Source organism: Salvelinus fontinalis, chromosome 12, assembly GCF_029448725.1.
Source record: "Salvelinus fontinalis isolate EN_2023a chromosome 12, ASM2944872v1, whole genome shotgun sequence".
NCBI classification, from domain to species: domain Eukaryota; kingdom Metazoa; phylum Chordata; class Actinopteri; order Salmoniformes; family Salmonidae; genus Salvelinus; species Salvelinus fontinalis.
The window spans coordinates 19928533-19952069 of NC_074676.1; the positions used below are offsets into that span (position 1 = coordinate 19928533).

Here is a 23537-nt window from a genome sequence, read left to right on the forward strand (position 1 = left end):
GCAATGTTGGTATCATTGGTTACCAACAAGTTACAGATTGGCGTCAACGAGAAACAAGTATCAGATAGTTCTGGTTTAGTTTACCCCATGTAATTTCGAAGTGAATAGTAGGTAAATGGTACATGGTCTAAAGAGCTACTGATCCAAAAGGGTGAAATACAACAGAGGAGGATCATTACGTCATACCTTAGACCACTTAAAGTGGACGTGGTTGGACTCATGCATTGGTTTGTGTGAGTGCTTCTGAGAGGCAGTAAGTAACAGAGAAAACAGGAGAAAATGAGACAAGAAAGCTGAGGAAAGGAGGGACAGCAGGTAGGAAGGGAGGGACAGAGTGAAACGTGGCCAGTAGATGGGATGAGAGGAGAAAGGATATAGAAGCTGTGTGTGTCTGTGTAGCTTTGTACATACGTGTGTATTTGTGTTGCACATGTGTGCGTGTGTTTTGCGTGTGTACCCTTGTGTTGTACGTGTGCGTCTTACTTCATCTCCAACACCTCCTCCAGGTGTTTGTGCATGTGTGTGTACACTTGTGTTAAGTGTGTGTGTACCTGTTTCTCCTGGTGGTTCCTGGCAGCTTCCTCCTGTGCCAGCACCATCTCTCTCTCTGCTGTAATCTGAACACTCTCCCTCAGAGCCTCCTCTAACTCCTCGATACGCTCAGTCTTCAACCGCAGAGAGTCCTAGATGGGAGGGGAGAGAAGACTGAGGTAGATAAAGATATTTTACATAAAGGATATTTACAGTACCAAAAGTTTGGACACACCTACTCATTCAAGGGTTTTTATTTTTTACTATTTTCTACATTGTAGAATAATAGTGAAGACATCAAAACTATGAAATAACACATTTGGAATCATGTAGTAACCAAAAAAGTGTTAAACAAATCAAAATATATTTTATATTTGAGATTCTTTAAAGTAGCAACCCTTTGCCTTGATGACAGCTTTGCACACTCTTGGCATTCTCTCAACCAGCATCACCTGGAATGCTTTTCCAACAGTCTTGAAGGAGTTCCCACATATGCTGAGCACTTGTTGGCTGCTTTTCCTTCACTCTGCGGTCCAACTCATCCCAAACTATCTCAATTGGGTTGAGGTCAGGTGATTGTCAAGGCCAAGTCATCTGATGCAGCACTACATCACTCTCCTTCTTCGTCAAATAACCCTTACACAGCCTGGAGGTCATGCAGCAGAGGTAACTCTGGGTCTTCCTTTCCTGTGGCGGACCTCATGAGATCCAGTTTCATCATATCACTTGATGTTTTTGCAACTGCACTTGAAGAAACTTTTACAATTCCTGAAATTTTCCAGATTGACTGACCATGTCTTAAAGTAACAATGGACTGTCATTTCTCATTGCTTATTTGAGCTGACTTGCCATAGTATGGACTTGGTCTTTTACCAAATAGGGCTATCTTCTGTTTACCACCCCTACCTTGTCACAACACTGATTGGCTCAAACGCATTAAGAAGAAAATAAATTCCACAAATTAACTTTTAACAAGGCCGTTAATTGAAATGAATTCCAGGTGACTACTTCATGAAGCTGGTTGAGAGAATGCCAAGAGTGTGCAAAGTTGTCATCAAGGCAAAGAGTGGCTACTTTGAAGAATCTCAAATCTAAAATATATTTGTTTAACACTTATTTGGTTAAAACATCCTTCCATATGTGTTATTTCATAGTGTTGATGTCTTCACTACTATTCTACAATGTAGAAAATAAAATATATATTTTTTAAAAACCTTGAATTAGTAGGTGTGTCCAAACTTTTGACTGGTTCTGTATGTTAAAAAAAATTGTGCAACAAGAAGAGCTTTCTTTACCAGTGTTATTAGTCACACATCCATAGACCCCCCCCCCCACACACACACACACACACACACACACACACACACACACACACACACACACACACACACACACCTTACCTTGACCTGTTGAGAGCTCTCTGAGATGTTGTCCTCTCTCTTTTTAGCTTCATCCACCAGTCGGGCATTCCTACTCTTCTCCACCTGCTCCTTATGTTTCAGGGATGCCACCTTCTTACTCTGGTCCTTGGTTTGCCTGCAAGGCACCATGGGACACAAGAGGACTGGGTTAAAGACATTCCCATAAGGTTACACTCATTACACTAAAGCATCACAGAGGGAGAGGGTGTTAGAGAGAGGGGGGGTGAAGTGAAAAGTGAAGAGAGTGGTGAAAGTGAGAGGGAAGGGAGAGCAAAAGCAATTGAGATTAAAAGAGAGTGGGGGTGGGGGAAAGGTAGGAAGTCCAGCCAGTAGACAGAGCAGAGAACATGTTACTAACCTGGAGGACTGACTGGAGAGGAGACAAGAGAGTTCCAGCATAAAGACAAGAAGGCAAGAGAAACAGATTCAGAGAGCAGGAAGACAAGATGAAAGGAAGGAGAAGAGGAGGACCGTGTGGTATTTCAGAAGAAAACACCTACATTAGACCAGGTCCACATGTATATAGATAAACTGCTGTTTACAGAGGCTGCGTTAGTCACAAACAAGTGGAGTCAGGGTCAGAGAAAGATACACATACTTCTCCAGCTCGTTGATCTTGCGGTCCTTGTCGTTCTTCTCATTCTCCATCTCTCTCAGGATCTCCAGCAGCCGGTCCACCTCCGCCTGAGCCTTGCCAGAATCTTCTCTGTGTCGGGTCACTTCCTGCTCCAGGGAGGTGATGCGTTCCGACAGCTCTGTGTTCGCCTTGGCCTCCAACGTCGCATTCTGGGCCTGAAAACACAGTCAGCCCAATTTTTTACTTTTTTATGATCAGACAAGTAAGTAAAAGTGGCCTTAGATCATTGTCTAGGGGCAACATCTCACCCTCTTAAGATGGTTCTCCAGTTTGAGACACTCCTCCTTCTTATGGTCCAGAGAGATCTCCATACTCTTCAGCTTGGAGTCCTTCTTCAGCCCCGAGGAGGCCAGGGATGATGCATGCTCCTTTAGGTCCAACAGATTGGTCTGGAGAGAGGAATAGGGGGTTAATAAATGAAAGAGTTTCATTCCAAAATGCTATATATCCATTTTCAGAAATGTTGGTAAATTAGTTTTTATTGTTTAAAGAAATTATGAAAGGGATGTGTGTTTTTTCACTATCTAATCATGGCATGGGGTTGTTCAATGACAGGTTTGAAACAAATACATGTCTATCACTTGATGGTTTCATTTCAGACAAATAATCATGTTTTTTTGCTCAATGCTACATACACTGAGTGTACAAAACATTAAGAACACCTTCCTAATATTGAGTTGCACCCCCGCCTTTTGCACTCAATTTGTCGGGGCATGGACTCTACAAGGTGTCGAAAGCTTTCCACAGGGATGTTGACTCCAATGCTTTCCACAGTTGTGTCAAGTTGGCTGGGTGTGGTGGACCATTCTTGATACATACGGGAAACTGTTGAGCGTGAAAACCCCCACAGCGTTGCAGTTCTTGACACACTAAAACAGGCGCACCTGGCACCTACTACCATGCCCATTCAAAAGGCACTTCAATCTTTTGTCTTGCCCATTCACCCTCTAAATCAGGGGTCGGGAACCTATGGCTCCCGAGCCAGGTGTGGCTCTTTTGATGATTGCATCTGGCTCGCCGATTAAAAAAAAAACATTTTCTCCCCTTTTCTCCCCAATTTTCGTGGTATCCAATCGCTAGTAATTACTATCTTGTCTCATCGCTACAACACCCGTACGGGCTCGGGAGAGACGAAGGTCGAAAGCCATGCGTCCTCCGAAGCACAACCCAACCAAGCCGCACTGCTTCTTAACACAGCGCGCCTCCAACCCGGAAGCCAGCCGCACCAATGTGTCGGAGGAAACACCGTGCACCCGCCCCCCTCGGTTAGCGCGGACTGCGCCCGGCCCGCCACAGGAGTCGCTGGAGCGCGATGAGACAAGGATATCCCTACCGGCCAAACCCTCCCTAACCCGGACGAAGCTAAGCCAATTGTGCATCGCCCCACGGACCTCCCGGTCGCGGCCGGCTGCGACAGAGCCTGGGCGCGAACCCAGAGACTCTGGTGGCGCAGCTAGCACTGCGATGCAGTGCTCTAGACCACTGCGCCACCCGGGAGGCCTATTCTCACTTGTTTTAATCCATCCATCGATTTTTCACTGCTCATGTCCTGTTCAGGGCTGCAGGAGCAATTGTCCATTATTTTAATTAAATGATACTGGCCTACGTTGGCCGTTGCTAGGTAAAACAGGTAAACGACTCCTTTTGAATCAGTCTGCTCGGTCATTAGCTCAAAGCTAACCCTTCGACGAAGAAGATGGCGAAAAGAAAAAAAGATGACGAGTATCGTACATTTCAGGACGAATGGACCGAAGAATTCGCCTTTGTGGAGAGAGCAGGTTCTGCGGTGTGTCTAATTTGCAATGACAAAATTACATCGATGAAACGGTCGAATGTAAAGCGGCACTTCGACAAATTCAGAGGCTTATTATACTGACATTTAGTTGAATTCACTTTTAAAATATATTATATGGCTCTCACTGAAATAAATTTCCAAATTATTTGCTTTCATGGCTCTCTTAGTCAAAAAGGTTCCCGACCCCTGCTCTAAATGATACACACAATCCATGTCTCAGTTGTCTCAAGGTTTTAAAATCCTTCTTTAACCTGTCTCCTCCCCTTCATCTACACTGATTGAAGTGGATTTAACAAGTGACATCAATAAGGGATCATAGCTTTCACCTGGATTCACCTGGTCAGTCTATGTCATGGAAATGTTTTGTACACTCAGTGTAAATGACTCTCAGGGAAACAAGGAGTACTGCTAGGTTTTACATAGTAAAATGGAACAAATAACTACATTACATTTGTTTTGTTGATACATTTGTGACATCAATATTTCAATTTAAAAAATAATAATTCTATACAGTAATATGACCTCTATGTAAAACATTTACATTTGACATTAGTCATTTAGGAGATGCCCTTATCCAGAGAGACTTACAGTTAGTGCATGCATCTTAAGATAGCTAGGTGAGACAACCACGAATCACAGCCAAATATACAGGATATGAACATTCCGTTCCAGCTAAACAATGGATATATAGTGTTTTTCCCAACAAAAAAATATTCTTAATCTTTTAATAAAAAAATCTGTAATATTTTACACACACGAAGGTACTCATAAGCAATCATTTATGAAAAAACAAAAACAAAATGTGAAACATTTGTTGATATAGCGTTTTGAAAAAATAATAATAATGAAGAAAAAAATCAAAAGTGTCAACAGTGTCACTACATTTTGGGTGTGTGTGTACCTCTCTGTCAGACAGATCTCCCTGCAGCAGACTGACTTTCTCCTTCAGATCCTTCAGCTCTTTCTTGTTGCTGTCGATCTCCTCAGTCTTCTCCCTGTCGTCTCTGTCTCTCTGCTCCTTCAGACGCTCGATGATGCGCTCCTACAGACGTGTGTCATTTCGGAGCCCATATGAGAGTACAAACACCCCGGACAGAAACAGCACTGCTCATGAGTCTCTGCCGGAGTTGGACAGTGTGTGTGTTTGAGCACTGCATCGGGTACCGACGGTTCCCCACGGGTGACCCATAACAACAAAAAAATCTGCTGGCGGGTGGAATGAAAGCATTCCTTGAACCCGTGGGTTGGCTCGCAGTTCAGAACAATTATATTGCGGGTCGGAAATGTTTTAAATCATGCTTATACAATTTGTACAAACCCAGCAGCTTGTTTTATTGGTGTAAATTCCATTGTGTGAGCGGTGCAAGACTCAGCCACAGTGAGAGTGTGGAGCAGGGAACTGTCCGTTATTGGGGCTGAAGAACTTTAATTTGTCCACGTGCAGTGGCTTTCGCAATTCAGACTTTCATTCACCATACACTGGCCATATAATTTGCGTTTGACCAATATGGCTGGTAAAGGTTTAAGTATTTTTGTAGTCTATATTAAAAATTCGGGCAATTATTTATTTAAGTTTCAATTAAACTATTTGAAAATCAAAACAATATTGAATGCAAAGGTCATGTTTTGTTATGTAGGCTAAGCCTATAACTTTCCTTAGGTAAGAAGGCTCTTTTTCAAAGCTATTTGAGTTATCAATGTGCCGCATGGTTTCTTTCATCCAACTGTTGAATAGACATGCAGACAAATTCATTCTAGCAGGGAAAAGGAATAGCCTACTGTCTGGAGTCATAAAAACAATTAAATAAATTGATGCAATTTGGCGGGTAATGGACCGGCTCTCGGGAACAATACTAAGCGCGTGGGTCGGTTTGGGGAGAACAACCTGTCCTGATGTCAGGTAGGTATCGGAATTGATGTGGCAGGCTGACCAATGTAGGACTCTAGTGTGTGTGTGTGTGTACCTTCTCGGCGAGGGACTCCTCCAGTGTGTTAAGAGCTGTGTCTGTGTTAGAGGTGTCTGTCTGTAGAGACTTGACTCTCTCCTTCAGGCTGCTCATCTGCTTCTCCTTGTCTCTCAGCTGTTCCTGCAGGTTCTCAATCTGGCACACACACACAATTAGGTGAGCTAGACAAAAAACATACACAAAACGCTTACTAAACAGGACGTTGTATGACTTTGTATCCTATTGCATTATACAGCGTGATATATAGTCAAGCTCCACCTTCTTCTGCAGGACGTTGACCTTGCGCTCCTTGACCTCCAGCATGTCCTTGAGGTCGTGTACCTCTCTGCTGAGCGTCCCCTTCTCCTCAGACGTCTCCTGGATCTGTTTACTCTTCTTGTTCAGCGTGGTCTCCTTCTCCTCCAGACGCAGACGCAACGCATCCACCTGGCCAGCAGAGGGGAACCGCTCAGCCTACTGGCTCTGTGTGTGTGTGTGTGTGTGTGTGTGTGTGTGTGTGTGTGTGTGTGTGTGTGTGTGTGTGTGTGTGTGTGTGTGTGTGTGTGTGTGTGTGTGTGTGTGTGTGTGTGTGTGTGTGTGTACCTCCGTCTGTAGGATTGCAGCTCGTTGTTCTTTAGCGGTCAGCGACTCCTTGAGGACCTCAATGTGCTGTTTGCTATCAGAGAACTGGTTGGTCAGAGTCTCCAGCTTGGTCTGTAAACCTAGCAGCTCTGTGTCCTTCCTGGACATGTCCTGCTTTACTTGGTCCATCTGAGAGAGAGAGAGAGAGAGAGAGAGAGAGAGAGAGAGAGAGAAAGACAGAGGTGGAGGAAGAGGGAAAACAAGAGCAGGAGAGGGGAGAAGAGGAATGGTAGAGAAGTAGCGGGTGATGAGCAGAGGGAGAGGAAGGAGTGCATGGCTATGAAGAGAACATAATGAGAACACGTACAACTATAGAACAGATTGATATTGAGCTGATTGGAAGGAACTGAATTCTGACCTATCAGAACCAAGGACAACTGAATTCAGACCAATGGGAACTGAGGGGAAGTGACCATCTAACCTTGTTCTTCATGAACTTGGTGTGGCTGCGGTAGACCTCCATCTGTTTCATATCCTCCTGTCTCTCCTCACAGCTCAGCAGGCCGTTGGACTTGAGCATCATCACCTCCTCCTCCATGTCCCTCAGACCTCGCTCCAGAGAGTTGATCTTAGCATCCTGACACACACCGGAGAGATAAGGGGTTAAGCCACAGACATAAACACACTTACAGATACAGCCACACACAGAGACGGGTACCTTCATGTCGATGACTGTCTGGAGAGCCTTGGTTTTGGTGGACTCTGGGGTTCCCTCATATCGACGATGCAGCTCCTAAAGAGAACAAAGTTGTCACACCTCACACACATTGTCTACTACACAACACTCAATCCCAAATGGTTTATATTGTGACCCAACTAAAGCCCCTCTATGTGTTACCTTCCTCCGTCTCCCCTCTCTCCTCCTCATCTCTCCCAGTGTCCCTCACCTCTCGTAGAGCAGTCGTCTCTCTGTCTCTCTGGTCCAGTAGGGACTCTAGATGGTGTCTGTGCATTTCAGCATCAGCCAGTCTCCTTGTTCTCTCCTGGTCTTCCTCTGAGGCCTTAGCCGACGGCCCTGGAATACAATAATATGGTCATTTAGAAGATGCGTTAACATTGGAAAATTACTAATATGGGTCGCTGCGTGTGTGTCCCAGTAACCCACCTTTGCTCTGCAGCATCTCCAGCAGTTTCTTGATGGACTCGTCCCTGGCGCCCAGGGTCTGTTTCTGGGTGTCTATCCTCAGCTCCATCTCCTCCAGGGTCTTTCTGAGCAGGAACAGCTCCTTGGCCTGACGCTCGTGGTCCCCATGAAGCCGCCGGTAGTTCTCCTCCGTTGGTTCAGAGTTCAGAGCCAGTTCGCGACCCTGGCTGGCAGGGTCCTGCTGGAGCAGCTGGTTCAGGTCTCTCTGGATCCTCAATTCATCCTGCAAGGCCTGGACCGTCATGTGGAGGTGCTAGAGAGAGAGCAAAGAGATAGGGGGAGAAGTTATATGTATCAAAAAGGGTGGGAAAGGGGAGAGAAGAGAAGGATCGGTGGGTACAGCAACAAATATACCACCTACTCAATCAGGACATTCTGGCGTTCCCATGTAGTGAAATACAGAGTGCAAAAGCAAAATCAGCCAGCATTCATTGTTTGCAGCCTGTACTGCCACAGTTCTTTGACAGAGTAGCTATGTGACAGAAATACAATGCTGTGCTCTATTCTCTGCTTTGGATCAGCTGGGAGGTGTTTCAGACAACAGCACAAAGACAAGTCCGTGTCTGTACCCCTCGCCCCATCCCTTTGCCACTCGCGCTCTCCTTCGCTCTGTCTCTTTCACTCCCCTCCTCACCCTCCCGTTTCTCTCACACGTTCCCTCATCCTCTTTCTCTCCTCCTCGCCCCTCCCAGACCCAGTGACTAAGTCTGACTCACTGATCCCTCGCTCCATTCCTCTCCCTCATGAGAAGAGACAACAGAGAGGCGTTTAAGAGATTGGATACAGCAAGCTGATCTAAACAGAACACACACACAGTAAGCAAAGCTCTGCAGCACAACACACTGCAGTGCAATGCTATATATGGGTCAAACATACGATAAACACTAACATATCAACACTGACACTCCCTCCCTCTCTCTTTAAATATTTATCCCTCCCTCCCATTTGTATTCATTCCCTATCTTACCGCAAATATATTATACATCCACTTTAATATGAGCCAATTAAGCATTTTTAACATTCTGACATGGCAAATGGTGTATCTGAGTGGAGAGGGGAGTGGTGTTTAGTGAGTAACAGGCGATGTTAAATAGCTGAGTATCAGTCGTACTACTGTAGGAGATGGAAGATGACAGCCATTTTACAGCGCTCACCACACATTCTGAGACTAATAGCAGTCACTTATCACTGGGGATGAAGGGGATCAATGTCTTCTATTTTCTACTGGGATGACAAGAGCTGCAACCAATGCGCGCACACACACACACACACACACACACACACCAGGAGAGTGGCTGTGTGAGGGGGCTGACAGTCTGAAAACAGCCATCTTTAAATTAGAGCACCCGCTGATTAGCCCTACAGTAGCCTCACAACTGTAGGGCTAATCAGCGGGTGCTCTAATTTAAAGATGGCTGTTTTCAGACTGTCAGCCCCCCACTGCACAGGCATCTGGGTAATTACCCTGTCCGTCTAACCGTCAGCCCCCTCACACAGCCACTCTCCCGTAGTGTGTGTGTGTGTGTGTGTGTGTGTGTGACTCAGCAAGGCATAATGGGCAGGAAAAGAAACACCAAATTATCCAGATCAGGCCATTAATCATTAAAGACATGCCGTATGTCAGGATGCCAGTGTTCAGAGGGGAAATACATTCATTTGATTAGTGAAGTCCAAAACATGAAGTGAAAAATCATCCATGTTTTCCAGACATCTGGATTATAGATGATTTCCTAAATACACTAGTTCTGAAACAGAATTGATCCCCATTTCTCATACAGTTAATATCCTGTTGCTAGTTAACACACACACGATGACAGAAGGTTGGAGTGCAGAAAATCCCCCTGCCAGCATTCACACATTATACACACGCAGTGATGGGGTGCTGAGCTGAGCATTATCCTAAACGCAGAGGCAGCGTCTCCTCTCACTCACTCTGAAGAGCAGGAGAGAGAGAGGTGGGTAGCTGTGTTTAAAGCACCTGATGTGGAATTGAACTTGGCACAACCCCAAAGGAGACAGGAGGGGGTAAGAATCAAATGCCATTGACTGCTAAAGTAGGAGTTTTGATTAATAAATAAGTTGGAGGCTTGACCCCTCACTGGCCAATCAGAATGTGCTCCTTGGCTAAATATGCAGTTGCTTCAACTTGTGTATTTACAGTCTTATGTACCATGTTGTCATCAACTCCAATTCGAATGTTAGTCTTTTATAGCCTAGTTTGTTAAATAGCCTACAGAAACAAAATGTGGGCCTGTCCCATCTGCATAATATGTTGACCAAGTTTGCAGTCCACATTGTTCTAAGTAATTGAATGGCTTCAATATGGAAATATATTGTTAAAACATAGCATTCTTACTAATATAGGGAAAGGAAAGTGGGATACATAGTCAGTTGTCCAACTGAAATGTGTCTTCCGCATTTAATCATGAGCCTATAAACCAGAGTTACACTGTTAGCACTGAGGCGATGTGCCCTAGTAGGAAGACATCTTTATGCAGCTCACCCTGCACTATCAGCTCCAATGTAAATAACATGAGTAAGTCTACCTCTGATAAGCTTCCCAGTAAAGCATTAAAAACAATCAAACAACCCAGAAAAGCGCTAAAAATAGCCCATATTAACATATGTAGCCTAAGAAACAAGGTCCATGAAGTCAATAACTTGTAACAGATGACATTCATATTCTGATTAATTTCTGAAACTCACATAGATAATACCTTTGATGTTAGTGGTAGCAACACATGGTTATAACATCTACCGAAAAGACAGAAATGCCAACGGCGGCGGTGTTACTGTCTATATTCAGAACCACATTCCTGTAAAGATTAGAGACGACCTCATGTTAAATACCGTTGAAGTAATATGGCTACAGGTTCATCTGCCTCACCTAAAGCCCATTCTTGTGGGAAGCTGCTATAGACCACCAAGTGCTAACAGTCAGTATCTGGATAACATGTGTGAAATGCTTGATAATGTATGTGATATCAACAAAGAGATATATTTTCTGGGTGATTTAAATATTGACTGGCTTTCATCAAGCTGCCCACTCAGGAAAAAAATTCAAACTGTAACCATTGCCTGCAACCTGGTTCAGGTTATCAGTCAACCTACCAGGGTGGTTACAAACAGCACAGGCATTAAATCATCAACATGTATTGATCATATCTTTATTAATGCTGCAGATATTTGCTTTAAAGCAGTATCCAAATCCAATGGATGTAGTGATCACAATATAATAGCCATATCTAGGAAAACCAAAGTTCCGAAGGCTGGGACTAATATAGTGTATAAGAGGTCAAGTTTTGTTGTGATTCATATGTTGATGATGTAAAGAATATTTGCTGGTCTGAAGAGCAATCAGACGCTGCACTTGGCACATTTATAAAACTACTTATTCCAGTTACTAATAACCACGCACCCATTAAGAAAATGACTGTAAAAACTGTTAAATCCCCTTGGATTGATGAGAAAAAATTGTATGGTTAAGAGGGATGAGGCAAAAGGTATGGCAATTAAGTCTGGCAGCCCAACTGATTGGCAAACATACTGAAAATTAAGAAATCATGTGACTAAACTAAAGAAAAAGAAACTACACTATGAAACAAAGATACATTATATAAAGAATGATAGTAAAAAGCTTTGGGGCACCTTAAATGACATTTTTGGAAAAAAGCCAACTCGGCTCCTTCATTCATTGAATCAAATGGCTCATTCATCACAAAGCCCACTGATATCGTAAACTACTTAATTACTTTTTCCATTGGCAAGATAAGCAAACTTAGGGATGACATGCCAGCAACAAACGCTGACACCGAATTATGAAAGACAAGAATTGTACTTTTGAATTCGTAAGGTCAAAAAAATTATTGTTGTCTATAAATAAATACATAATACAAACCCAACCCCTCTGAATCAGGGGATAAGACTACTGTAAATTGCATTATGTCTGAGCCAAGGACATGCCAAACGAAGTCAATAAGCAAGATTGAATTCACTATAAGGCCTAAAAAGAGCAAAACATTTTAATTAAATTAAAATCAAAACTTGTTTTAAAATAGGCTATGCATAAATATAGTTACAGGCACCATAATTGTTCCCATGAGCATAATATAAGGCAATGCAGACAATGGAAGGTTTTACACACATCCTGGACAAAACTCCAATATAAAGAGAATGTCAACCGTTAAACTGCTCCCAAATATGTTTTAGAAACATAATGGAGCCATTTTACAGATGGAATTCACACTTCTCCAGAAATAGCAGACGGTTCCTAAATTCCACTGCATGTGAGCTGGACGATCTCATCACAAAGCTAGGACGGTGAATCATTCTAATAAGTTGGTTTTTTAATCAAATTAAAACAAAATCACTGTTTTGTTTTTTTTACAACAATATTTCTAAATAACTTGGGGTCAGAACCATGATATCATAAAACCAACAGGATAAAAAAGACATGAAGGATGGCTGTTGAACCAGCCTTTGTTACAGCGTATAGGTCTAGGGTAAGGGTAGCCTACGGAGGGAATGGTTTTTAATCATGTGAAATTGAAAACAAGCAATTGTTCGAGGAAAATAAGTTCTAAACACAAGGGGCACCAGCATCATCTCATATCTCGTTTCGTGATGGGCATATGGACACAGGTAGCCTATTTGGAGGTGGTTTATGCACACCCAAAACGAGAGCTGGCTAAAATAATGTAGGCCTACACAATACATAAAAAGGGGACGTTCACTCACTGTTTTGCTGCTCCCAAACTTGATATTTGAATAAAGCGTTGGAGATTAAGATTCATTTCAAAGCAGTCTCACGAGTCAAACCCTTTCAGGCTTGAAAGCAGCATTAATTGAGGGGAGGCTATATGCTTGGTTTATTATTGTATTTATTTAACCTTTATTTATTTAAATAGGCAAGTCAGTTAAGAACAAATTCTTATTTACAATGACGGCCTACTAAGGAAGTGGGTAAACTGCCTTGTTCAGGGGCAGAACGACAGATTTTTACCTTGTCAGCTCGGGGATTCGATCCAGCAACCTTTCAATGCTCTAACCACAAGGCTACCTACCGCCCCGAGGGTTACCGGAACAAAAAGCACATCCCCTCTCCTGTTCAATGAGCATAAGGGCACTGTGCGTCACGGCTAGATTGGTTGCCCTTCCGCTCACAAAATCCATGCCCTTACCAACCGCGTTACCGCTAAGAGCTACCTGCTTTTCATTGGTCTTAAATCTTCCGATATGCGCCGCATTAAATTCCGTTTTGTGCTTGTTTTCAAGGACACACCTCAAATATTGCCATCTCTCCCACCTCAGCACAAGTGAGCTGATATTAGGCATGAACCTGGTGCATGGGGCCAGTTTTTACATGCTGAAAATGCAAACTAACGTGTGCTTGGTACTCGCACCGCCGTAGCGGCAGCCAAAAATAGAGCCCTTGGTCTCTGATTAGCAAGTTCGTCTTCCGTATGCCGAGTTGTGAGCCGTCACCACATAAGACACCAATGTGAGGAAACTAAAAGCTCTCTCTCTCTCACACACACACACACACACACACACACACACACACACACACACACACACACACACACACACACACACACACACACACACACACACAGGGGGGTGGGGGGGGGGACTAAACGCTTGCTTTTATATGCTTTTCCCAAGAGCCTGCTATTTACTTTATGTCTTATCCCCAAGAGGCTGTTCTGCTGTTTCCATTATTTATTTTCTCTCTAAGGCAGGTACAGTACAGTAGCGTTGTAACATCCCCCTAGCTCAATCTGAAGCTCATTTTTCACAGGTTTCCTCTCATATCTGCTCACTACATCCTCCCATTCCTTTAACAAAAGGGGGATGTTGTGTACAGACTTATGCAGCCATTAAACTAACACCCCTCTTTCATCTGCAGTATGTAGCATGAGCACATAGCTGCATATAAGAGGATTAGCTGATGTTGCTAAAGCTACACATCCTCCCCCAGACACACACAGCCGATAGCTACAGGATAGGTTAGAGCCTACGTCTCTCCCCTGTCACACACACAGCCAATAGGCTCTAACCTGCCCTTTGCTCGTGGTAGTAAATTGCCCCTAAACACAAATCTGGGATCAGATTATCTAACCCCCAATTCTTTCTTTAACAATTACATGGATGAAAAATATCACCCACACCAACCTGTGTCTCGTCTTGCACCACGCGGTATTGTTCCTTCCAGACAGTGATCTTGGACACCTCGTCCTTCCTTAGGGCTCTCTCCTTCTTCAGCTCAGGGCTCCAGAAGGTCTTTATGGAGTTCATGGAGGAACTCAGCTTGCTCTCCTTCACCTCCACCTCACGACACAGCAACTCGTTCTCACGCAGTACCTGAGGGACCAGGAGACTCAGTCAGTCAAACATACAATCTGACTTTCACTCACACACTCTGCACCGAATCGTTCTCACACAAACCTTTGTATGGCAGACACTCCGTAAAAGTCCAACTGGATGCGCTGCTCAAAATACGGTCATGTCAAGCGTGTCATTGCAAAATGTCCTTATGACATCACAGCTTCCAATCTCACTAAAATATGCAAATAAGTAAATTAGATAGCTGCAACTGGGGCTACTGACCTCTTTGAGCTGGGCCTGCAGGTCCAGTATGGTGTTGTCCCGGGCTTGTCTGAGGGAGTGGGGCACCGTAGAGGCCATGTGGTGATCTCCAAAAGCCAGGGAGTCACCTGCCATCATACCCCCAGGGAGCCCAGCGTTGGCTGGGGCCGACGTGGCGATGTTTGGCGTGCTGGCTGCCACGCCTCCACCCCCACCTGCGCTTGCCCTCGACCCGTATGTCACTCTCTGTCGCCCCATTGTGGTCATCTCCCGACCACTCTTGTTAACGCGGTCGGACATGGCGACCTCGTTGTCGCTCAGGTACATGGGTCCTGAGGTGGCGTAGGCTGCATTGAGGGACTGGATGTTCTCCATGGAGAGGGTCTTACCCCCCGCTCCGCCTGGACATCCTCCGCTGCCCCCCGTGCTGTTGGTGCGACGGTGGCCCATCCGTGGTGAGCGGGGGAGACGAGGGGAGCGCCCAGAACCCTGGCTGCTCCCCCCATCTCTCCCTCCTCCGCTGTGGTTGGCATCAGCTCGGCCAACGGAACGGGCGCTGCCGTACATGTTTGCTGAAGCAGAGGAGTGGACGGCTGGATGGTGGGAAGAGGTGCAGTGTCCGAAACGTGGAGATGTAGCCTTGTCTAGTGTGTAACAGACTCAACTGAAGTAAGTGAGCGCTTGTTTCATGTGAAACAGCTGAGCGCTCTCTCGATCTCAGAAGGGACTGAGTGACAGCTGCTCTTGGAGTTAGATAACGACCATTCAGAGGGTCGATACACAGGAGACTGATCTGGAAGGAACAGAGTTGGCTAAATGAGAAAGTTCATACACCGAAAGGCAAAAGCATACCGTCGCTGCTTTACTGTAATATCGGTCTAGCCATGATGCATGAAATGAGGAACAAGTTGAATATCCCTAACATACAGTACCAGTCAAAAGTTTGGACACACCTACTCATTCAAGGGTTTATCTTTATTTCTTAATATTTTCTACATTGTAGAATAATAGTGAAGACATCAAAACTATGAAATAATACATATGGAATCATGTAGTAACAAAAAAAGTGTTAAACAAATCAAACTATATTTTATATTTGAGATTCTTCTAAATAGCCACCCTTTGCCTTGATTACAGCTTTGCACACTCTTGGCATTCACTCAACCAACTTCACCTTGAATGCTTTTCCAACGGTCTTGAAGAAGTTCCCACTTCCCACATATGCGGAGCACTTGTTGGCTGCTTTTCCTTCATTCCCAAGTAGCGCAGCGATCTAAGGCACTGCATCTCAGTGCTAGAGGCGTCACTACAGAACCTGGTTAGATTCCAGGCTGTATCACAACCGGCCGTGATTGGGAGTCCCATAGGGCAGCACACAATTGTCCTGTTGATAAACAAATGACAGTGGGACTAAGCGCAAACCAGATGGGATGGCGTATCGCTGCAGAATGCTGTGGTAGCCATGCTGGTTAAGTGTGTCTTGAATGCTAATTAAATCACCTGACAGTGTCACCAGTAAAGCACCCGCAGCTCCATGATTCACGGTGAGAACCACACATACGGAGATCATCCGTTCAACTACTCTGCGTCTCACAAAGACACGGAGGTTGGAACCAAAAATCTCAAATTTGGACTCAGACCAAAGGACAGATTTACATCGGTCTAATGTACATTGCTCGTGCTTCTTGGCCCAAGCAAATCTCTTTTTATTATTGGTGTCCTTTTGTAGTGGTTTCTTTGCAGCAATTCGACCATGAAGGCCTGATTCAAGCAGTCTCCTCTGAACAGTTGATGTTGAGATGTGTCTGTTACTTGAACTCTGTGAAGCATTTATTTGGATTGCAATTTGCTGGGAGCTCTAATGAACATATCCTCTGCAGCAGAGGTAACTCTGGGTCTTAATTTCCTGTGGCGGTCCTCATGAGAGCCAGTTTCATCATAGCGCTTGATGGTTTTTTGCAACTGCACTTGAAGAATTGTTCAAAGTTCTTGAAATTTTCCGTATTGACTGACCTTCATGTTTTCAAGTAACGATGGACTGTTGTTTCTCTTTGCTTATTTGAGCTGTTCTTGCCATAACATGGAATTGGTATCTTCTGTATACCACCCCTACTTTGTCACAACACAACTGATTGGCTCAAACGCATTAAGGAAATAAATTCCAGAAATTATCTTTAAAACAGACACACCTGTTAATTTAAATGCATTCCAGGTGACTACCTCAATAAGCTGGTTGAGAGAATGCCAAGAGTGTACAAAGCTGTCAAGGCAAAGGGTGGCTACTTTGAAGAATCTCAAATATAAAATATATTTTTATTATTTCATAGTTTTGATGTCTTCACTACTATTCTACAATGTAGAAAATAGTAAAAATGAAGAAAAATCCTTGAATGAGTAGGTGTGTCCAAACTTTTGACTGGTACTGTACAGACGTGGCCAAATGTTTTGAGAATGACACAAATATTAATGTCACAAAGTTTGCTGCTTCTGTGTCTTTAGATATTTTTGTCAGATGTTACTATGGAATACTGAAATATAATTACAAGCGTTTCATAAGTGTCAAAGGCTTTTATTGACAATTACATGAAGTTGATGCAGAGTCAATATTTGCAGTGTTGACCCTTCTTTTTCAAGACCTCTGCAATCCGCCCTGGCATGCCGTCAATTAACTTCTGGGCCACATCCTGACTGATGGCAGCCCATTCTTGCATAATCAATGCTTTGAGTTTGTCAGAATTTGTGGGTTTTTGTTTGTCCACCCGCCTCTTGAGGATTGACCACAAGTTCTCAATGGGATTGAGGTCTGGGGAGTTTCCTGGCCATGGACCCAACATATCGATGTTTTGTTCCCTGAGCCACTTAGTTATCACTTTTGCCTTATGGCAAGGTGCTCCATCATGCTGTTCCTGAATGGTTGGGAGAAGTTGCTCTCGGAGGATGTGTTGGTACCATTCTTTATTCATGGCTGTGTTCTTAGCCAAAATTGTGAGTGAGCCCACTCCCTTGGCTGAGAAGCAACCCCACGCATGAATGGTCTCAGGATGCTTTACTGTTGGCATGACACAGGACTGATGGTAGCGCTCACCTTGTCTTCTCCGGACAAGCTTTTTTCCGGATGCCCCAAACAATCGGAAAGGGGATTCATCAGAGAAACTGATTTTACCCCAGTCCTCAGCAGTCCAATCCCTGTACCTTTTGCAGAATATTTGTCTGTCCCTGATGTTTTTCCTTGAGAGAAGTGACTTCTTTGCTGCCCTTCTTGACACCAGGCCATCCTCCAAAATTCTTCGCCTCACTGTGCGTGCAGATGCACTCACACCTGCCTGCTGCCAATCCAGAGCAAGCTCTGTACTGGTGGTGCCCCGATCCCGCAGCTGAATCAACTTTAGGAGACGGTCCTGGAGCTTGCTGGACTTTCTTGGGCGCCCTGAAGCCTTCTTCACAACAATTGAAAATTCACAACAACCGCTCTCCTTGAAGTTCTTGATGATCCGATAAATGGTTGGTTTAGGTGCAATATTACTGCCAGCAATATCCTTGCCTGTGAAGCCCTTTTTGTGCAAAGCAATGATGATGGTACGTGTTTCCTTTCAGGTAACCATGGTTGACAGAGGAAGAACAATGATTCCAAGCACCACCCTCCTTTTGAAGCTTCCAGTCTGTTATTCGAACTTAATCAGCATGACAGAGTGATCTCCAGCCTTGTCTTCGTCCACACTCACACCTGTGTTAACGAGAGAATCACTGACATGATGTCAGCTGGTCCTTTTGTGGCACGGCTGAAATTTAGTGGAAATGTTTTTGGGGGATTCAGTTCATTTGCATGGCAAATAGGGACTTTGCAATTCATCTGATCACTCTTCATAACATTCTGGAGTATTTGCAAATTGCCATCATACAAACTGAGGCAGCAGACTTTGTGAAAATTAATATTTGTGTCATTCTCAAAACTTTGGCCACGACTGTACATCCAGGGTCCCTACACCAAGTGTGTAGGATGAGTACCTCAAATGTCACAACTATGCAGACCATAACCCCCAAAGAGCAAGCAGAGGGTATAGTGGCAAGAAAAGAAAACTTAGTAGGCAGGAACTAGGAAGAAGCAGACTCTAGATGAGTCTGTACCATACACTCCAGAAGAGGTCATACTCATGTTTCTGCATTCAACAACACTACATTGTTGCCTTTCCAAATACAACAAAGACAAGCTGACTAAAGGAGAAACCAGAGTGGAAACCAGACTACCAACCATAGGCATAATCTTGCAATAAAACCCGCTCTAAGGTTTTTCAAAGGGCCAATGCATTTTGGCAGATGCTTTGAGCGTGTCCAGTAAGAAATTCCCATATAGACAGCCCACCAACTGGGTGTAGATATCCATTAAAACAGTGATATGGGAATTATTCCATAGTAGCCATTATACCGTGGCTAGTAAAAAGTGTTTAAAGCAATTTTTCTATGAACCTGTTTTAGCCGATACACTTTTCTACCGAATCGAGAACAAAGCATGTATCTTGTCTGTGCTCAGTTGCAGGCGGTTCTCCAAAAACAAGAGAATATAAAGAAAAATTGTCAAATCCACATTTTGTATGGAGTGAGAAATAGGGTTGGGCGGTATCCAGATATTCATACCATTCCTTTACCAAACCAGGGTATACAGTATTACCAGTAGTGCACACAAAACTAATTTAGGCAGCAGAGATCTTGATCCAAGAGGGATTTGCTGTAACCAAGACACTTGATCTAGCAAGCTTGCCACTTAGATAGAACGTTAGCAAACCATATAGCTGGAACCCTGAACTGGAGATAACTATCTAAGATGTGGCAAATAAATTAACTTATAAGCAGTGGCGTAGCACTCACACTTGAGCTTTAGGGCGCCCCTCTTGCATTTGTGTTGATTTTTGTTTTGGTTGCACTGTCATCTACTTCTTTCTACACATGGCCACGGCTGTGTCGCATAGAAACGATGTCGATAGAGTCATGTCATCTTACCATTCAAAGGGAATGTATGCAGCCAGCTATACACTCGTATCCCCCTTGGACCGGTTCGTACATAAAACATTGTCCCTTCAAGGCTGCAAATGCGTTGGTTTTCGCCTTCATTCGACTTAATGGCGAGAAGGCAAAAAGAAACGGGGAAAATATGCATACTTTCTTTATGAAACACCCTTTTCCCCCACCATGCTACAGTGGCTAATGCTAGTACCGGATGTTGTGTATTATGTTTCATAAAGCAAGTATGTTATTTTTCCTGTTTTGCTCCGACTTCTCGCCGACTTGTTCCTGAAAATATTTTGGGAAATGCAAGATGTCCTAATGATTAAAGGAGGGAACTCCTTAACGTTACTTGTTGGAAAAATATGAATTTCACTATCTTTCTGAATATTCTCAGATTTTTTGAGAACCACCTGCAACTGACCACGTACATGTAAAATACGTTTCTTCCCAATAGACGAATAAAGTATAGGCAAGAACAGGTTAGTTGAACATTTTTATTTCTACTAGCCAATGTATAAAGGCTACTATGGAATAATTCCCATATCGCCGTGTTATTGTAGGCCTATTGCTCCTATGAATGAATGGACAGTTGTATCAATACATATGTGAAATCCGCTACACCTACAGTTCAATAGTAGGCTCTGCAAAGACCGTTTTGTATAGATAATTTAGATTTTTTTCCCTTACGTTCAGCGTCAAAGATAGAATTTCATGTAGGGACGCTGGTACGTTATGGTACTGTATGTGTCACGTCACCTGGCTAATGTAGGGAGGAGCGCCCCTTTTCAATTGTATCAAATGACTGCGAGTTGTGGGCCCAAAAATGCGACCGATAGTACAGAATTTCCTAAGAAACCCCACTTACTATCTTTATCCGTGATACATTTCACCACGGACCATTTCGATTGTAGACTCCTCATAAATGTATCCATAGCTAGTAGGAGTTTCAAATGGCAGCCTAGCTAAAAGCAAATATGACGCTATTGTGACTTATCAAGCGTTACAATGTAACGTTTTGCTGCAATATCGCAAAAAAAAATATTGCAATGTAACACTGTTCCGAAATTGAATGTAGATGGATGGATCTTGCACTAGCCTATATCGCGCAAGGTAGTGTGCTACATTGTTTCTTGTTCGCTACGTTAGCTATGACTGAAAGGGCTGGCCATTTAAACATTGGGGAATAAAAACCTCATGGATGCAAGATAGACTGCTAACAAAACTGATAAATGGTCTGAAGGTAATACGATTGTCAACTTGGGTGGCAAGACGTCTAAAATCTTTAGTAATGGACAACATCTAAAAATATATATATTCGTTAAATACAGGGTCCACCCAATCGCTCCCTCTCAAATGTCCCTTTCTTTTCCTCCTCCATTGCTGTAGAGCTGAACATCATTTACGGGGTTTTCCTTCATTTAAAGAAATTTGCTCCCCCCTAAAAAAAACTAACAATAATGCCGTTATTTTCTTTGCCAAAAATGTCATAATATTCTGATGCATACATATTCATAAATATGATATGGTCAAGCAGAATCCTTAGAAATGAACACAATGATGACGAAAATCACTTATAGAGTGAACTAGCCTACCGTGCTGTAGCTCTGTCTGATGGGGGTCAGTCAAGTCAGTTTGTTGTATCCTGCGTCAAATGGAAAACGGCTACATTACGGACATTTTCCATTATTTCCCCAGCATACCTCTATCTAATTTTCCCATATTTTTTGCCAACACAACCAGCGGCTCTCGCTCTGGAGAGCCTGGGCGCTTCAGTGACGTCAAGCCCGCGATGCGCGTTCACGACTGTCATCGCTACACTTTAATCCCAAAGGCGTGTTCCCGACGACATACCATAACGTACAGAAAGTCCGTTTACTTTACAATTAATTTACTAGCCTTTTTACCTAAGTGTGTTATTTTGTGTAGCCTAGAACTGTTTCAACAGATAGGCCTAAAGTGTTTGAGAACCAATTTTAGGGTTGCAATCACCAAGAGGAGGATGGTAAAAATGAATTAATTTCCTTTAAATAAATGTTTGAGTCAGATGTTTGATACCTGACATAATTCCTCGGTTTGGTTATGAAGCCAGTGGGCATTCTTCTTGGATAGGTCTAGACCTATGCTAGGTACATCTTATTTGACATTTTGTTTAACTCTCTCTCCTTCTATCTCTCGCTCATGGGCCTAGATAGATGGTGTGAGGGGCTGGGCATGGAGCGGACCCTGCAGCTGTACGTTGGGGGGCCCAAGTACAGCGTGGCAAACAGGCAGATGGACTGCCTCATGAACTGCTTGTTAGGGCAGGTTAAAATGGCCATCTGAAAAACCAGAAAGAGTAAGATAGAGGGGGTCGACTCAACTGATGCTGAGGCACTGAGGGGATTCTGTTGAGCTAGCCCGTGTTGCACTGGGCTATGGCCCGTAACGTAAGGGGGCAAAACCGGTGAGGGAGGCCTTCCCAGTTTAAATCGAACAGTAATCTGAGCCGCATGGTAATACTATTTTCCATAAAATATACTGAACAAAAATATAAACGCAACATGAAACAATTTCAAATATTTTACTAAGTTACAGTTCATATGAGGAAATCAGTCAATTGAAATGAATACATTAGGCCTTAATCTATGGATTTCACATGACTGGGAATACAGGTATGCATCTGTTGGTCACAAATAGCTTAAAAATAGGCCTTGCATTGGGCCTCAAGATCTCGTCACGGTATATCTGTGCATTCAAATTGCCATCAATAAAATGCAATTGTGTTCGTTGTCCATAGCTGAGACAAGGATATCCCTACCGGCCAAACCCTCCCTAACCCGGACGACGCTATGCCAATTGTGCGTCGCCCCACGGACCTCCCGGTTGCGGCCGGCTGCGACAGAGCCTGGGCGCGAACCCAGAGACTCTGGTGGCGCAGCTAGCACTGCGATGCAGTGCCCTAGACCACTGCGTCACCCGGGAGGCTCTACATACCACGCTGCGCTTTGGTCCTCCTCTCCTTCTACCGACGGAAGCCATTACATTCATGGTCGAATTGTGGCAAAGAAACCATTACTAAAGGACACCAATAATAAGAAGAGACTTGCTTGGGCCAAGAAACACGAGTAATGGATATTAGACCGGTGGAAATCTGTCCTTTGGTCTGATGAGTCGAAATTTGAGATTTTTGGTTCCAACCTCCGTGTCTTTGTGAGACACAGGGTAGTTGAATGGATGATCTCGGCATGTGTGATTCCCACCGTGAAGCATGGAGGACATGGTGTGATGGTCTGTGATTTATTTAGAATTAAAGGCACACTTAACCAGCTTGGCTGCCACAGCATTCTGCAGCGATACTCCATCCCATCTGGTTCGAGCTTAGTGCGACTATCATTTGTTTTTCAACAGGACAATGACCCAACACACCTCCAGGCTGTTTAAGGGCTATTTGACCAAGAAGGAGAGGGGTGGAGTGATGCATCAGATGACCTGGCATCCACAATCACCCAACCTCAACCCAATTGAGATGGTTTGGGATGAGTTGGACCACAGAGTGAAGGAAAAGCAGTCAACACGTGCTCTGCATATGTGGGAACTCCTTTAAGTCTGTTGGGAAAGCATTCCAGATGATGCTGGTTGAGAGAATACCAAGAGCGTGCAAAGCTGTCATCAAGGCAAAGGGTGGCTACTTTGAAGAATCTCAAATATAAAATATATTTTTATTTGTTTAACACTTTTTTGGTTACTACATAATTCCATATGTGTTATTTCATAGTGTTGATGTCTTCACTATTATTCTACAATGTAGAAAATATTTTAAAATAAAGAAAACCCTTTGAATGTGTAGGCGTGT

The 23537-nt window shown here is 43.8% G+C and overlaps 1 protein-coding gene across 4 annotated transcripts in view; it reads right to left on the bottom strand.

Annotated features, from left to right (window-relative positions):
- LOC129866934 (ELKS/Rab6-interacting/CAST family member 1-like) overlaps positions 1 to 21501 on the bottom strand; it is a 30468-nt gene extending 8967 nt beyond the window's left edge. For 2 of the 4 annotated variants that reach the window (XR_008761553.1, XM_055939981.1), the window contains exons 1-16: positions 21298 to 21501; positions 14726 to 15497; positions 14291 to 14479; positions 8078 to 8369; positions 7860 to 7987; positions 7631 to 7705; positions 7394 to 7549; positions 6934 to 7101; positions 6610 to 6777; positions 6349 to 6486; positions 5286 to 5426; positions 2838 to 2978; positions 2551 to 2744; positions 2311 to 2322; positions 1932 to 2067; positions 552 to 683 (exon numbers count right to left, since the gene is read on the bottom strand). Coding sequence is in view for 2 of the 4 variants with exons in the window: in XM_055939981.1 (XP_055795956.1) it covers positions 552 to 683; positions 1932 to 2067; positions 2311 to 2322; positions 2551 to 2744; positions 2838 to 2978; positions 5286 to 5426; positions 6349 to 6486; positions 6610 to 6777; positions 6934 to 7101; positions 7394 to 7549; positions 7631 to 7705; positions 7860 to 7987; positions 8078 to 8369; positions 14291 to 14479; positions 14726 to 15271 (2616 nt within the window). In the remaining 2 variants the exon portion in view is untranslated. The remainder of the gene's footprint in view (positions 1 to 551; positions 684 to 1931; positions 2068 to 2310; positions 2323 to 2550; positions 2745 to 2837; positions 2979 to 5285; positions 5427 to 6348; positions 6487 to 6609; positions 6778 to 6933; positions 7102 to 7393; positions 7550 to 7630; positions 7706 to 7859; positions 7988 to 8077; positions 8370 to 14290; positions 14480 to 14725; positions 15498 to 21297) is intronic. The other 2 variants (XR_008761554.1, XM_055939982.1) reach the window with 1 other exon arrangement.
- Between the last annotated feature and the right edge of the window lie 2036 nt (positions 21502 to 23537).